The 13,713-nt window shown below is 42.5% G+C and overlaps 1 protein-coding gene across 1 annotated transcript in view; it reads left to right on the forward strand.

Moving 5' to 3' along the window:
- Positions 1-1,333: 1,333 nt before the first annotated feature.
- Tbc1d4 (TBC1 domain family member 4) overlaps positions 1,334-13,713 on the forward strand; it is a 57,318-nt gene continuing 44,938 nt past the window's right edge. The window contains exons 1-4 of the mRNA XM_038310504.2: positions 1,334-1,915; positions 4,159-4,248; positions 8,306-8,410; positions 9,890-10,022. Coding sequence (XP_038166432.1) covers positions 1,376-1,915; positions 4,159-4,248; positions 8,306-8,410; positions 9,890-10,022 — 868 coding nt within the window. The 5' untranslated portion in view covers positions 1,334-1,375. The remainder of the gene's footprint in view (positions 1,916-4,158; positions 4,249-8,305; positions 8,411-9,889; positions 10,023-13,713) is intronic.

Consider the following 13,713-nt stretch of genomic DNA (forward strand, 5'->3'; position numbering starts at 1 on the left):
TAAAATTATATATGTGCATATAATATACATATAAATGCATACACATATAATGTTATATATATATATATATGCCTTACATATACACCTGAAATTAAAAAGAGTTCCTACAGATAATGTTTCTGTTTATACTGTAGATACTTGAGGTTTAGGGATCTTTGGGTTAGTAATCAGATGAAGTGATTACTGGGACAGAGTTGACAAGGAGAGAAAGATCATTCTCATAAGGCTGCAATCAACCTACTGAAATAAGTGTGCTTTGTCATAGGGTTGAGTGTCAACTAGCTTACTCTTTAACACTGTGGATTCCTCTTGTAGAGTAAGCAATGAACTTAGGCAAATAGATAGAGTCAGAGACTGTGAGTCACCTGTTAGCACAGATACCTGACTTAATCCTTGAAATGTGTGAGAAGTTCAGGGTGAGTCCCTGAAGAGATAGTCTAGGGACTTTGTCCTCCACAGAGAATCTTCATGTTTGTATTGTTTTAAACCAATGACTCCTCTGGCACTCGATCCCAAGTAACCATGTGAAGGGCAAGGAATCCTGGTCTTGACACAGTCATTAGAAAATTTAAGGGCAAAATACAGAGTATCCCTGAGTACAAGATGGTTGTTCCCTTTCCCTAAAAAAAAATGGAAGGTTTTTTTGTGGGACTAATACATATATGGGGATCTGCTATCATCCAGAAATTATTCTAGATGCTTAGAAAACTAGGGAAAATGGGAGAAAAATAGAGATAGATGTCTCCATCCTCTAGAAACGTAAATTCTCTTTTATGTAACCATTTCTACCCAATGTTGAATGCACTAGGCAGCAGGGAGTGCTGGAGCAAGAACTAACCCGGGGGCATGCTGGTTGTGTCTGTGTGTGCATGTACAGAGATGGTGGCCATCAGGCTCTCTCCACGAAGCTGTTTAACAGTTTGGCAAAGTCCCGTGTCCTTTAATATTCCCGCATAAGGTGCTTGCGAATCGCCACTCCTGCATTTAGTCCTTCAGCGCCAGCTTTGGCAGTGAAGTCCCATCTTGGGTGGGTTTAGTTGGCTAATGCTGATGAGGGCAGCTGGTTTTTATCTCACGATGAAACTTCAGCTCATCCCAGCAGAGTTGCACAGGAACATTTAACCTATGAATTTCATGTAGGCTCCATGATCTGAATAATCTCATGCAGTTTACGTCAGAGTACTGTACCCTTTTACTGTCCCTGCCTCCTGTAGGCACCACATTGCATTCTGTGTTCCTATCATTCAGGATGAAAATCTAGTCTGTGTACCTGAAACAGAAACGGTCTCCGGACAAGCCGCTAAAAGAAGGACTTCAATTGTCTCCCCAGGTTCCAGATGTGATCAGTAGCATCAGGCAGTTGTCCAAGGCGGCCATGAAGGAGGATTCCAAACCCAGCAAAGACAACGAGGACGCCTTCTACAACTCTCAGAAGTTTGAAGTCCTCTACTGCGGGAGGGTGATCGTGACCCACAAGAAGGCACCCTCCAGTCTCATTGATGACTGCAAGGAGAAGTTCAGCCTGCACGAGCAGCAGCGGCTGAGGCTGCAGGGCGAGAAGGCTGGGGACCCTGGGGATGAGCTGGGTGTCTTTGAGGCTGAGTCTCCTGTGTCTCCAGATGACATCCTGCCTGAGAAGTCAGATGGTGCGGTCACCAGTCACCATGCCCTGCCCTCCCTGGCCAGCCAACCCACACTGGCCAGCTCTCGGGTTTGCTTCCCAGAGAGGATTTTGGAAGACTGTGGTTTTGATGAGCAGCAGGAGTTCCGATCGCGGTGCAGCAGCGTCACAGGCGTTATGCAGAAAAAGGTCCATGACAACAGCCAGAAACCACAGCCAAGGAGGAGGCACGCAAGCGCGCCCAGTCACGTGCAGCCCTCAGATTCGGAGAAGAACAGGACCATGCTCTTCCAGGTAGCCTGGCAGGGGGTTTTGGCCTGAAGCTTCTTAAGATGTTGAGCAGCTATAACTCCTCCCTGGTCAGTGGGTGCCTGTGTGTGTGTGTTGCTCACGTGTGTCTGGGTACATGTGGAGGCCAGAGGTCAACCTTTGGGTACCACTCCTTAGGCATCATCTTCCTTGTTTTGTTTTGAGGCAGGGTCTCTTCTGGAAGTATGGGAGGTTGATTGGCTAGCAGAATTCCAGGGATTTGCTTTTCTTCCCAGTATGGGCTGTACGAGCACTCGGCTATGCTCTGCTTTAAAAAAAAAAAACAACAAAAACAAAACAAAAAACAAACAAAAAAAAACATAAACAAAATCAAAGCTGGGCTCTGGGAATTGAGGTCCTCTTGCTTGTATGTGAGGGACTAAGCTATCCTCCCTGTAGTCCTGGCCCCATCTGCCAGTCTTCTCTTTCTGCTCACCCCAGTAGCCACAGTAAGCCCTTCTGGCCTTTAGCTTTTCTCTCTCAGAAGCAGGAGGACCAGATGAAGGAAGAACACAGATGAGTCATGGACCCCAGGGAGGCAGAGAGAATGCAAAACTTCTCATAACAGTTGTGAAGAGGCAGGCAATAGATACGAGGTGTTCGTCACCAGTGTCTGGCTTGGGTTGATTCCCAAATACACTCTTTAATAAAGCTACAAAATGTTAGCAATGCTTGTAAGGCATGAATCTTGGAAAGCTAGTTTGGTGAGGTAGACTTTGGCGAGAGGAGGGAGGGAAGGAGGGAGGGAGGGAGGGAGGGAGGGAGGGAGGGAGAGAGAGAGAGAGAGAGAGAGAGAGAGAGAGAGAGAGAGAGAGGTTCCAAAGATTTCATTCATGTAAACACTGATGTACTTTTCCCCCAGAAATAGAGGAGTAAAGGAAAATGATTGTCCTGATGATTCACTAGGTCAATTATTCAATAACTTGATACAGCTATATTAAATGTAAAAGGTAATTCTGTGTGTTGTGAGAGAGAGAGAGAGAGAGAGAGAGAGAGAGAGAGAGGAGAGAGAGGGAGAGAGGGAGAGGGAGAGAGGGAGGGAGGGAGAGGGAGAGAGAGAGAGAGAGAGAAAGAGAGAGACAGAGAGAGAGAGACAGAGAGAGACACAGAGAGAGAGAGAGAAATGGGGGAGAGGAGAGCGGGGTTTCTGGTGTGTGCGTATGTGCCCAGATCTGGTATCCTGTGAAGAAGTTAGGTTTTAGCCTCTATCACTCTCTGCCTTATTCCTTTAATGCAGGGCCTCTCCTTGAATATAGAATTCTCTTATCAAGTAGACAGACAGACAGCAAGCCTCTGCCATCCTCTTGAGTTAGCCTCCCGCTACCCCTGTAGTGCTGACATTACAGTGCCTGTAAGACCAAGGCCAGCTTGTTAAGTGGCTCTAGGACCTGAGCTCAAGTCCTCCTGCGTGCACAGCCAGTGTTCTTAGCCACGAGCCATCTTTTTAGTTCCTCTATGAGATATTTTTATCTTAAAAATAGTTTACAAATTTACAGGATTATGGAAAATGTAATTTCACTTAAAGAATTGAATATATGTTGTTGTCCCGGAGAAGGTTTGTGGTTAGTCTGCAGCTGATCTCCGGCTTGCATCCTTTGTTCTGTCATTGTCTTGATCCGTCACCCTCTGGGCTTATGGGCAGACTGGCTTTGGTCCTGTGTCTGGTGATACGTGAAGTCGGTTTCTCCTCTTCTTTGGATTCCCAGACATGTTCTCTGCTAGTTGGAGTTCTTTATGTTAGCTTTTTTGAATATCTATTTTCCAAAAATTTAACTGAGCTCAGTTCTGCATATATCATTTTATTGACTGTTTTGAAAAGCATCTAATGATAATGCCAGTCAGCTGGTGTAAGATTAGTGACTTGAGGAAAGCTTACACATTAGAAAGGTTTCTTTGGATGTATTGATCCTATGTGTTATGAGTGTGTTGCCTGCATGCATGGATGTGTATCGCAGGTGGCACAGTTTTGAAAAGGAAGTCATTTCTTAACTGCTAAAAAGATTTGTGTTCTTTGGCTTAGAAAGACTTGAGGGTTGCTTAATTTCCCAACAGAGGAAAGAAATGACTCGAGAGACCTGACTTTGGGTTGGATGATATGGCAAAACACACGTGAAATAGGTTGGTCTGGGCCACAGCATTTGAATCTCCATTGTTGCGTATTTCATTGCCCAGGAAGACTGAGGGCCTCAAGTGCTAAGTGATTGATGCTCTGTCTTTTCCTTTTCAAGGTCGGCCGTTTTGAGATTAACCTCATCAGCCCAGACACTAAATCGGTCGTGCTGGAGAAGAATTTCAAAGATATTTCCTCTTGTTCTCAGGTATGCCATCAGGTCACAGCCCAGCATTTGAAGAAACCAATTGTCGTGCTCCACAATTAGTCACAATAACAGCTGTGCTTCCTTACATCACATATTATTTTAAACTTAAGATTTTTTTTTATTTCCCTTTTCTTTTTCTTCATCCCCCACCCCAGGAATGAACCTAGGACTTTTCTTATACATACTGGCCTAATAGTGGCTTCATTGCTGAGCCAAATTTAAGAGAAATAATGTTTTAAAGAACACTTGTCCCTTACAATTAAAATGTGTTCATGTGCTTGACTCTGGCAACGGAATCCTTCCCAGGACCTTGAGTGTCTGTTATTCCATTTTCCCCTCACTTTCCTTAGCTTTTTGTCTTAGTGATGTTTCCCCAAACCCTTCTGCTGGAGGAGGTTTTGTGGTAGTGGATTCTTTTGAAAATACCTCACAGCAAATGTTCCTCAGACTGGTGGGCTGTGGGTCTTGTGGGTGTCACCAAGATAAGTTTGTTCTTTATCCCACAGCAGGTAATAAAAGGAGAAGTAGTCTTCTTCGTTTCTGCTACCATATATAGTCAACTTTGAGGAGTCCTTTTTTTAAAAAATTTTTACTCCACAAAGAATGTATTTATGATTTAAAACATCAACAGAGACAAATGTATATAATATTAGTCATAGACTATTGTAGTGTTTTAGAATATCTACCCCAAAGTTTGAGCTGCCTGAACAGACTGTAATCATGAGAAGAAAATATATACCTGCCAGAAAAGAAGGTGTACTTAAGTCAAAATGTGGAAAAATTACATATTTAATGACATCTCTGTGGGATTGAAAATAATCTTTTGTTACTGGCCTGGTGGCTTAAAGTACATTCAGGAATATACTTTTTGCAGGGTCCCTGCATCTTGATGTTGAAAAATCAGATTAGAGGGTCAGCTCAGCCATTAAAGACAAAGGGTCATACTTCTACATGAGAAAGTCATTTCTACTGTAGGGTCTTCTCTTTGAATTATGGAGTCAGCGTTACTCTTGGTATGACATTCAGACTTTTTTTTGATGGCAACGATTTCTTTGTATGTTTTATTAGTTATTTGCTTTAACTAATGTACTTTTATTTCTAACACCTTGTTTTAATATTATTCCTATAATAGGAATTTTTGAGTGATAAACATTTTCTACTCCAGCAATGTAGAGAGCAGTACCATTTGAATCTAGGACGGTTAGATTACAAACGTCGAAATTCCTATTTAAGGAACACAGGAATTCTGTGGGAATATGATTCTAACCCTCAAAATATTTAACTCTTTTTTTAGTTGTCCATTTATTGGGAAGTTCCTACAAGGTCACAAACCTTGCAGAGGTTTGTGACTAATTGACTTATGGTATGAGCATGTCTCTTTTGGTGGGACATTAGAATCTCATGTATTGAAATGGAGCCCTTAGATGTTGAGTACACATGACCAGTGCGAATGAGCTTGTCTCCATGGTTGGCCACGGGCTACAGCAAACGTGACATGTAACCCAAGTTTAGCTCATGACATACTCGGCACCAAGGTAGCAACTCCTGGCCCCACTTTCCTAAGCTGCCCAGTGTGCATTGATTATCCAATGAATGTAAGCACACACAAGGACAAACCAAACTTATGGGCGTGGAAGCTCAACTTTGATTTCCTTTGCCTTTTTCCTTTTAAGGAAGTCAAGCTCTGCGTTATGATATTGTAGTTCAGGAAACAATCAGACAGCAACCAGAGGGAGCCTGGAGGGAAGGCATCCAGCGTCAGCCGGCTCATCCACTTCTCCTCACCCACTCCTACCACTTCCGCACAGGAGATGAACGGATGCAAGGTGGCTGTGTTCAGGAACTGGCCTCCCTTTGAATACCTTATGCCTACAAATGCTTCTTTTTTTTTTATTTCTGGAAGCATTGTCTACATCTGAAGGTGCACTGAGCTAATGAGGCCCTGTGAGGTCCCCCACTTAGTACTAAGGCAGTAATAAAAGCTCTTTCACCAGAGTTGTGCGTATGGAGCTAATTTTACCAGTCTTACTCCTCTTTGCTTCCCCCACCCTTACACAAAATCCAGCAGAGTTAATTTCTTTTTCCATGTCCTTTGCATAGATTGAATATTTCATAGCAAGGAAGAACGGGGTCACTGATGAAACACTCTTGGAGCCATCAGAGCTGTTTCTCGGTTCTAGCTCCCACACCTTCCCCATAGTAGCTGTCTTTGTGCTCTTTGATACTGAATAAAGGAAATAAAGCCAGAGACGGCAGTGGATGCTGAGCACAGTAACTCATACCTCAGTCAGTAGCTGAGGCAGCACGGAAGTGCAGATCTGACCCCAAAGACTTTTCTTCTCATTTGCATTTAGGAGATGTCGGGCACACTTCATATTTTCCGTCAACCTAGTTTTCAAATTGCTGTGTTGCCATTGAAACATGGTACTGATTACTTACTGGTATGTGCATTCAGACTCAGCTTTTATATTTAAAAAAATATTTTGAGCCGGGCGGTGGTGGCGCACGTCTTTAATCCCAGCACTCGGGAGGCAGAGGCAGGCGGATCTCTGAGTTCGAGGCCAGCCTGGCCTACAAGACCTAGTTCCAGGACAGGCTCTAGAAACTACAGGGAAGCCCTGTCTCGAAAAACCAAAAAAAATTATTTTGAAAATGTATTTATTATCTATCTGTCTGTCTGTCTGTCTGTCTATCTATCTATCTATCTATCTATCTATCTATCTATCTATCTATCTATCTACTATCTTGTTTTGTTTTTTCGAGACATGGTTTCCTGATTGTCCTGGAACTCACTTTGAAGAGTAGGCTGGCCTCATACTCCCTGAGATCCATCTGCCTCTGCCTCCCAAGTGCTGGGATCAAAGGAGTGCACCACCACAGCCTGGCTGAAAGCGTATTTATTTATTATTAGTGTGTGTACGTGTGCATGCTATAGCACACGTGTAGAGGTCAGAGGCTAACTGTGAAATTGCTTTTCCCTTCCACCTTTGTGCAGGCTCTGGGGATTGAACTCTGTTTTCCAGGCTCATGCATCAAGTGCATTTACTACTGAGACATCTCATCACCCCCAGTCTGAATTATTTTAAATATAAATTTTATTTCACTTATTTTTTATTTTAAATTTATTTATTTTGCATTCAGACCATGGTTTCCCCTCCCACCTCTTCTCCCTGACCTTCCTTCTCCCTCCCCCCTGCCTTCCCATTCACTTCTCTTCCATTTCTATTCAGAAAAATACATGCCTTCCATGGATATCTACAAAACATGATCTTATCAAGTTGCATAAAAACTTAGCTCCACATCTTGTATTAAGGCTGAGCAAGGCAACCCATTATGAGGAACAGGGTCTCAAAAACCAGCAAAAGAGTTAGATTCAGCCCCTGCTCCCACTGTTAGGAGTCCCACAGAAGACCAAGCCACACAACTGCTAGCCTGAATTTTTAATTAGAATAAATACAGCTGAAATCATTTAACTTGGATACAGAAAGTACGAAGGTTTGTGACTGTGGATAATTGGCACTTGCAGCAAGCACGTGAAGAAGAATATCAATCTTTCCTTATATGGTTCCTTGAATATCTATAAATTGACAAGTATTCCAGCAATTTCCATACAAACTTTATAGAACTGTACAGTATTTAATTTGAGGGGTGCCTCTTGTAGTTTTTCTGAGATTCTTATCTTCATATAGACTAGGAAAGGTTTTATGTTGAATCACTGGCTACAATGCTAAGACAATAAATTGAAAATTTATTACAGGCAAACATCATGTTTTCATTTTAAGAAATAATGGACCATACTAGCAATGTTTTTTCTTTTGTTTTGTTTTTTTTTTTGTTTTTAATAAAAAACACAGGGTCTAAGTGGATGTCCCTCTTTATCTCTTGCATCAGCGGGGCATCTGTGAGCATTATGTTTTATGTAAAATGACATTATGTCTTTGGTCACATTGCCATGAAGGAGAAATTTGTGGAGTTAGGCAGGTGTAGAAATTATGTCAGTCTCTATCAGGGAACATTCCACAAGCCCTGCTTGTATTGTGTTTCCCCCTTTATCTAGGGAATAAAGCACGTTGATCACTTTGGCTTCATCTGTCGGGAGTCTCCAGAGCCAGGGCTGAGCCAGTACATCTGTTACGTGTTCCAGTGTGCCAACGAATCTCTGGTAAGTGGGGCTATTGACGTCCACTGCTTCTGCGACTGGATCTCTCTGTCTTTGCAGTCTCATCTGTTGGGAACTCAGTCCTCTGTGTGGAAAGAAGATGACATTTAGAGATGTTTTTACCCTTGAAGAATGAACAGAAGTCAGGAGCCACAGCCCGACCATCGTGGAACTTTTACATGTGTATGCCCTTGGCTTAAACAGGCTTTACTGTGTTACCGTGGTTATTTTTTTTTCAAGGGTGGAAGAATAATGACAGAGACAAACCATTGTATTTCCTGTTGCTTATGGATGGTGACAAAGACCACTGACCTCTTGTTTATGGTTATGGTGTCACAAATTAGATAATACTTTTATCGGGAGGAGTGCTGTGAAATTATTCCCGTGCTTTTCTAAGGTTGGTCATACAACGGAATGTAGCAATGTCGGCTGCTTGCTTAGTATGGTTTTGAGCTCTCCTTTCAGTTTCACGAGGCTTCAAATGCAGAAGTGGATCAATATTCTTTCAAAACAACTTCTTTTTAAGCCAGGGTGTAGGAGAATAGGGACCGAGAAGTGGAAGCGGGGTACCCTAAGCATCACAGGTGACTCTGCTCACCAGACCTGGCTGAGTCAAGGCTGCTAGGATCCAATATCTCTGCCATGAGGGTTTCAGATGTTACCAGAGTCCTACAGAGTGTGGGAACGTCTCCCCTTCCATGAGTAACCTTGTCACAGAAAAGGCGTGGTGGCCTGTGGAAGATGAGGAGCTACTTGGTTTCAGAGGAACCTCGGGGATTCTAGATAGTTGATTCAAATGCTAGGCCAAAGCAAGAGCAAGGCAGAGAGCAGGCTGGCCATCCTGGGCTGCTGGCCCCATGGTGACAGTCAGCTCTTGAACATTTAGACGTCACAACTTAGAATCACAAATCATAAGTAGAATGGCAGTAAGTCAGACAGTGTAGAAACACGGCTAACAGTATGCATAGATTTCCCCGCTGGTATTTTACTTGAGATCACTTTCCTTCAGAACTGACTCAGACACAACGTTGTTTGCTTTGACACCAACAGCTGCCTAGAAGAAAAGGATGCCTATTAAGATACCCGAACGCTGACTCGAGTTTGTTGCTCCCAATACGTATCCAAGGAAAATTCCAAAGACATGCTTGTCTGACAACTCATTCAATTAAGCAAAGATTTGATTTACTAATTAAACTGTCTGTGATAGCGTAGCTGCCCGTGGGACTTGAAAATAGCATCCGAGTAACAGATCCGTATTATATGCTGCAGACTGCTATCGTCTTTGCACCCGGCTTTTAATTATATGGCTGAAAGATCTGACTTCAAGACGGCTGTTTACTCTCTGCCAACTCTGCTAGTCATCAGAATTCTATTATTTATTATTTAGTCAGCCACCGATAAAAGGCTCACATTGCTGGTATTTTTTTTAATGTCTCCATGAAAGCCAACTTTTATAGACCCGAGTTTTGTTTCTTCTTGTAGGTGGATGAGGTCATGCTAACTCTGAAGCAAGCTTTCAGCACGGCCGCAGCACTGCAGAGCGCCAAGACCCAGATCAAGCTGTGCGAGGCCTGCCCCATGCACTCTTTGCATAAGCTCTGTGAGAGGATTGAAGGTACCATAGAGTGTGGCCTTGGCATGAGGAGAGTTTGCTTTGGCATGTTGACATGTTCAAGTCCCCACCGTCATTGAATAGTTCTTTGTTTCCCTGTGAGCAAGAACCGCAAAGGCATTTCTTTGGCCCGGTCAAACCCGACTGAGCTATCAGTCGCTCTGCATGCTTGACTTTCTCTCTGTCTCGCTCCCTTTTCTTCTGAAGGTAAATTCAAGCGAAGGGCTTGCATTTCCCACAGCTCTGAAGACCTGTTATGTATGTGCGCAGTGGGAATGAGCAAACATTTGCTGAATGAATGAGAGGCAAACGCACCTCTGACTGTTCAATTCTTCCTTTTCTTTCCTCTCTCACTTGGAGATGTATTCTGAAAGATGAGCATTGTAGTGAAACCTGCTTGGCTTTTCAGAGTCCTTGGAAAAGCTGAGATAATGAAGGTGGTATCACGAAGCAAGTGTTCTTCTTCTTTTTAATCTGTGCTGAGATGCAAATGTCGTAGCACTTGTCGAGTGAGTGTCTGCTGTGGACCAGGCAACATGTGCTGGGAAAGCAGAAATGCTTGCCACACACTGTGCCTCCAGAGACTTTTCCCTCTGGAGGAGACAGGAGTGTAAGCAGAGAAATGCAGCTCAGGATGATAGGTGCTGTAACGGATAGAAACAGGGCAAACTCCACAGTAAGGCCGAGCTGTAGATCCTAGTCGTAATTTCTATCCCATAGGCTCCAAATAAGCATGTGCCAAACTATAGAGTTTTTAAATATCCACACAACTACACTATCGAAAACTATTTTAAGGTAATACTCAGGTTTTTAAAGTTTTTAAGGGTGATTTTACAGAATAGTTGTTACTTTAAAACATATGGAACATTTATGAAATGGAATGTGTGTGTGTATATATGTATCTATGTGTTTAGTTTGTGTGTGCCTGTGTGTGTGTATGTAGTTTGTGTATGCCTGTGTGTGTGTATGCCTGTGTGTGTAGTTTGTGTAAATCTATGTGGGAGCGAATGGTGTTGGATTAGCTAACTGTAGAGAGGGAGAGAGAGTCCTTCCATTATCTCTTCACAGGATATTCCAGATGGATCAAAGAAAGTCCTCAGTGTAAACAAACCAAATAATAAAAGCATTAAAAGAGAAGAGCATTTTTTATTCCCCAAAGAGGGGAAACTGTATTCAGATACAAAAAAAGTAAAAAATAAAAACAAATTCAAAACCAAAGCAAAAGCATGAAAAACAATCTAACAACTCGGGCCTGCTCATTCCAGGGGTTTGTTTAGCAGAAACTGCTTACTTGGAAGAAATAGTGATACATAGCTTGCTACCCAAACTTGCCAAAACTCCACAAGTAAGAAAAAGATAAAACTACTGAGGAAGTTTTGGAACCCATTTTCAAAACACTTCTCATGTGACTCACATATCTTGATGGTAACCAACAGCTCTCGAATTACACGTAAGACCCTCTCAACAAGAAGGAGGTCATGGCTGGGACTGGAAACCTTGCTGTCTTTGCAGTGTTCTGTGGCTCTGAAGAGACACCATAATCAATGCAACTCTTATAAAAAAGAAAACACTTAATGGGGGCTTGCTTACAGTTTCAGATAGTCCATTATCATCATGGCAGGGAGCACAGTGGCCTGCAGGCAGGCGTGGACGGAGTGGCTGAGAGCTACATCCTGATTCTCAGGCAGAGAGAGTGGCCTTTTTTTTTTTGACAGGCTTCCTATGTATTCCTGGCTGTCCTGGAACTCACCATGAAAACCAGAATAGCCTCTAACTCACAGAGATCGTCCTGCCTCTGCGTCCTGAGTTCTGGGACTAATAGCATGCACCACCATGCCCAGCTACATTCTAAGATGAATGAAAAACTAATTTATTGACCAGCAGAGACAGCATATCTGTTAAAGGACAAGTTGAAGAATCTTTGATCTTTTGGTTTTGCAGAACGGCTATAGAGTTTTCTGAATCTTCATCCCCATCCTTTATGTCCTCTGTAGCACAGCACAATGATCAGAACGGGAAGTTCCCATCAGTATTAACTAGTATCCAAATGAAACCCTTCATTGATCTTCACCAGTTTTTGTTTTGTTTTCTTTTTGTAAATCTAGGGTCCAGTTCTGGTCCCACAGTATATAGTATATGAAGTTGATGTTCTGTTTTGGCACAGCCTACATTGTAGCCTTTCATGGGTTTCTCCTTTAATCACCCAGGGATGTGGATCAGTATCATAACACATCATCTGAGAGTTTCTCTCGCTCTAAATCAGAGAGACTCTTAAGCCACGGTTGTGAGTGCTTCCTACCACTGAAATAGGTTTCAGCGTACCCTATGTGACTCTCCACAGACTCTTGTATGCTTCAGCTAGAAATGTGGGGCTGAAAAGTTACTGTCCTTGTCCCTGTTCACAGAGTGAATTATAGCAGGTGCAGTTGTAATCAGCTATGTAAGACAGCTGTGCACTAATCCTGGCAGTCATGAACCAAATTCTACTTTTTTTTTGGAAATGATTTTTAAAGGGCTTCTTTACCATGCTGTCTGCAGAGATCCAGGTAATTTTCAGAAAGTAAATAAAATGTAGAGACTGGGGAGGTGGCTAAGTGGTTAAAGTGCTTTCTGTGCAAGCAGGAGGACATAGGTTTGGATCCCCAGGACCCTTCTAAGGTGTAGATATGGTGGCATGAGCCTGCAAGCCCATTGCTATGGAAGGGGGCAGAGACGGTTGTGCCTTGGGGGCCAGATGGCAACACAGTCGAGCTGAAGCTGAAATGGCATTTCAAAATAAGGTGGAAGGAAAAGAGAAAATATGTCTAAGAACAACCTCTGGCTTCCCCAGCACATGCACACAACCCTTGCCCGCAACACACACACACACACACACACACACACACACACACACAGCTAAAATGTGATCAAGTCTCTGTTTCAGTTAGCTGTCAGTTTGCACTTTTCTTAGACCTCCAGTTAGAAAGCTTGACAGCATGCTTTTTTTGATGATAGTGTTTGTATTCAAACTCTGTTATACCACATTAAGTCATAGGAAAGGACTTTTAGTCAACTGCTTTGCTTATTCATCATAAGTAAAAATAATGGATACCTGGAAAATCAGGATTACAGTTTAATGTTATAGAATGTATTTACTACAGTCTGAGAATAACAACACTATTTTTAGTTTTTAAATTATATTTATCCACGTATTTGTTATGTGTGGGTGGATGTGTGGGTCCACATGTGCTGTAGTACATACATGAAGGTCAGATGACAACTTGGAGGAGTGGCTTCTCATGTTCTGCCATGTGGTTTCTGGGGTTCAAACTTGACAGCAAGCACCTCTACCTTCTGATTCATCTTGCTCAATATCAAATTATTTTTAAAAATTGTTTAAAAAGTTTTTTATATATTGTATGTAGCTAAATATCTTCTTTGTAATCCACATATAGTGACAATACTTAACACGGCAGCTAACCACACAGTGGGAAGCTGCTTTTTCAGAATGGATGATCACTTGATCATTGTCACTGTGAATTAAACTTTTCTTAAAAAAATTAAAAGTGGAAACATCCTTATGGAAATTTAAAGACATAATATATATTATGTTTTAAAATGTGGATTATTAGCTGAAATTGATGGCTTAGCACACCTGGGAAGGTACACTGCATAGCACTGCACATCTGGAAAGGTGAGCAGCACAGCATTGAAC

Source organism: Arvicola amphibius, chromosome 13 (assembly GCF_903992535.2).
Source record: "Arvicola amphibius chromosome 13, mArvAmp1.2, whole genome shotgun sequence".
Classification (NCBI taxonomy): Eukaryota; Metazoa; Chordata; class Mammalia; order Rodentia; family Cricetidae; genus Arvicola; species Arvicola amphibius.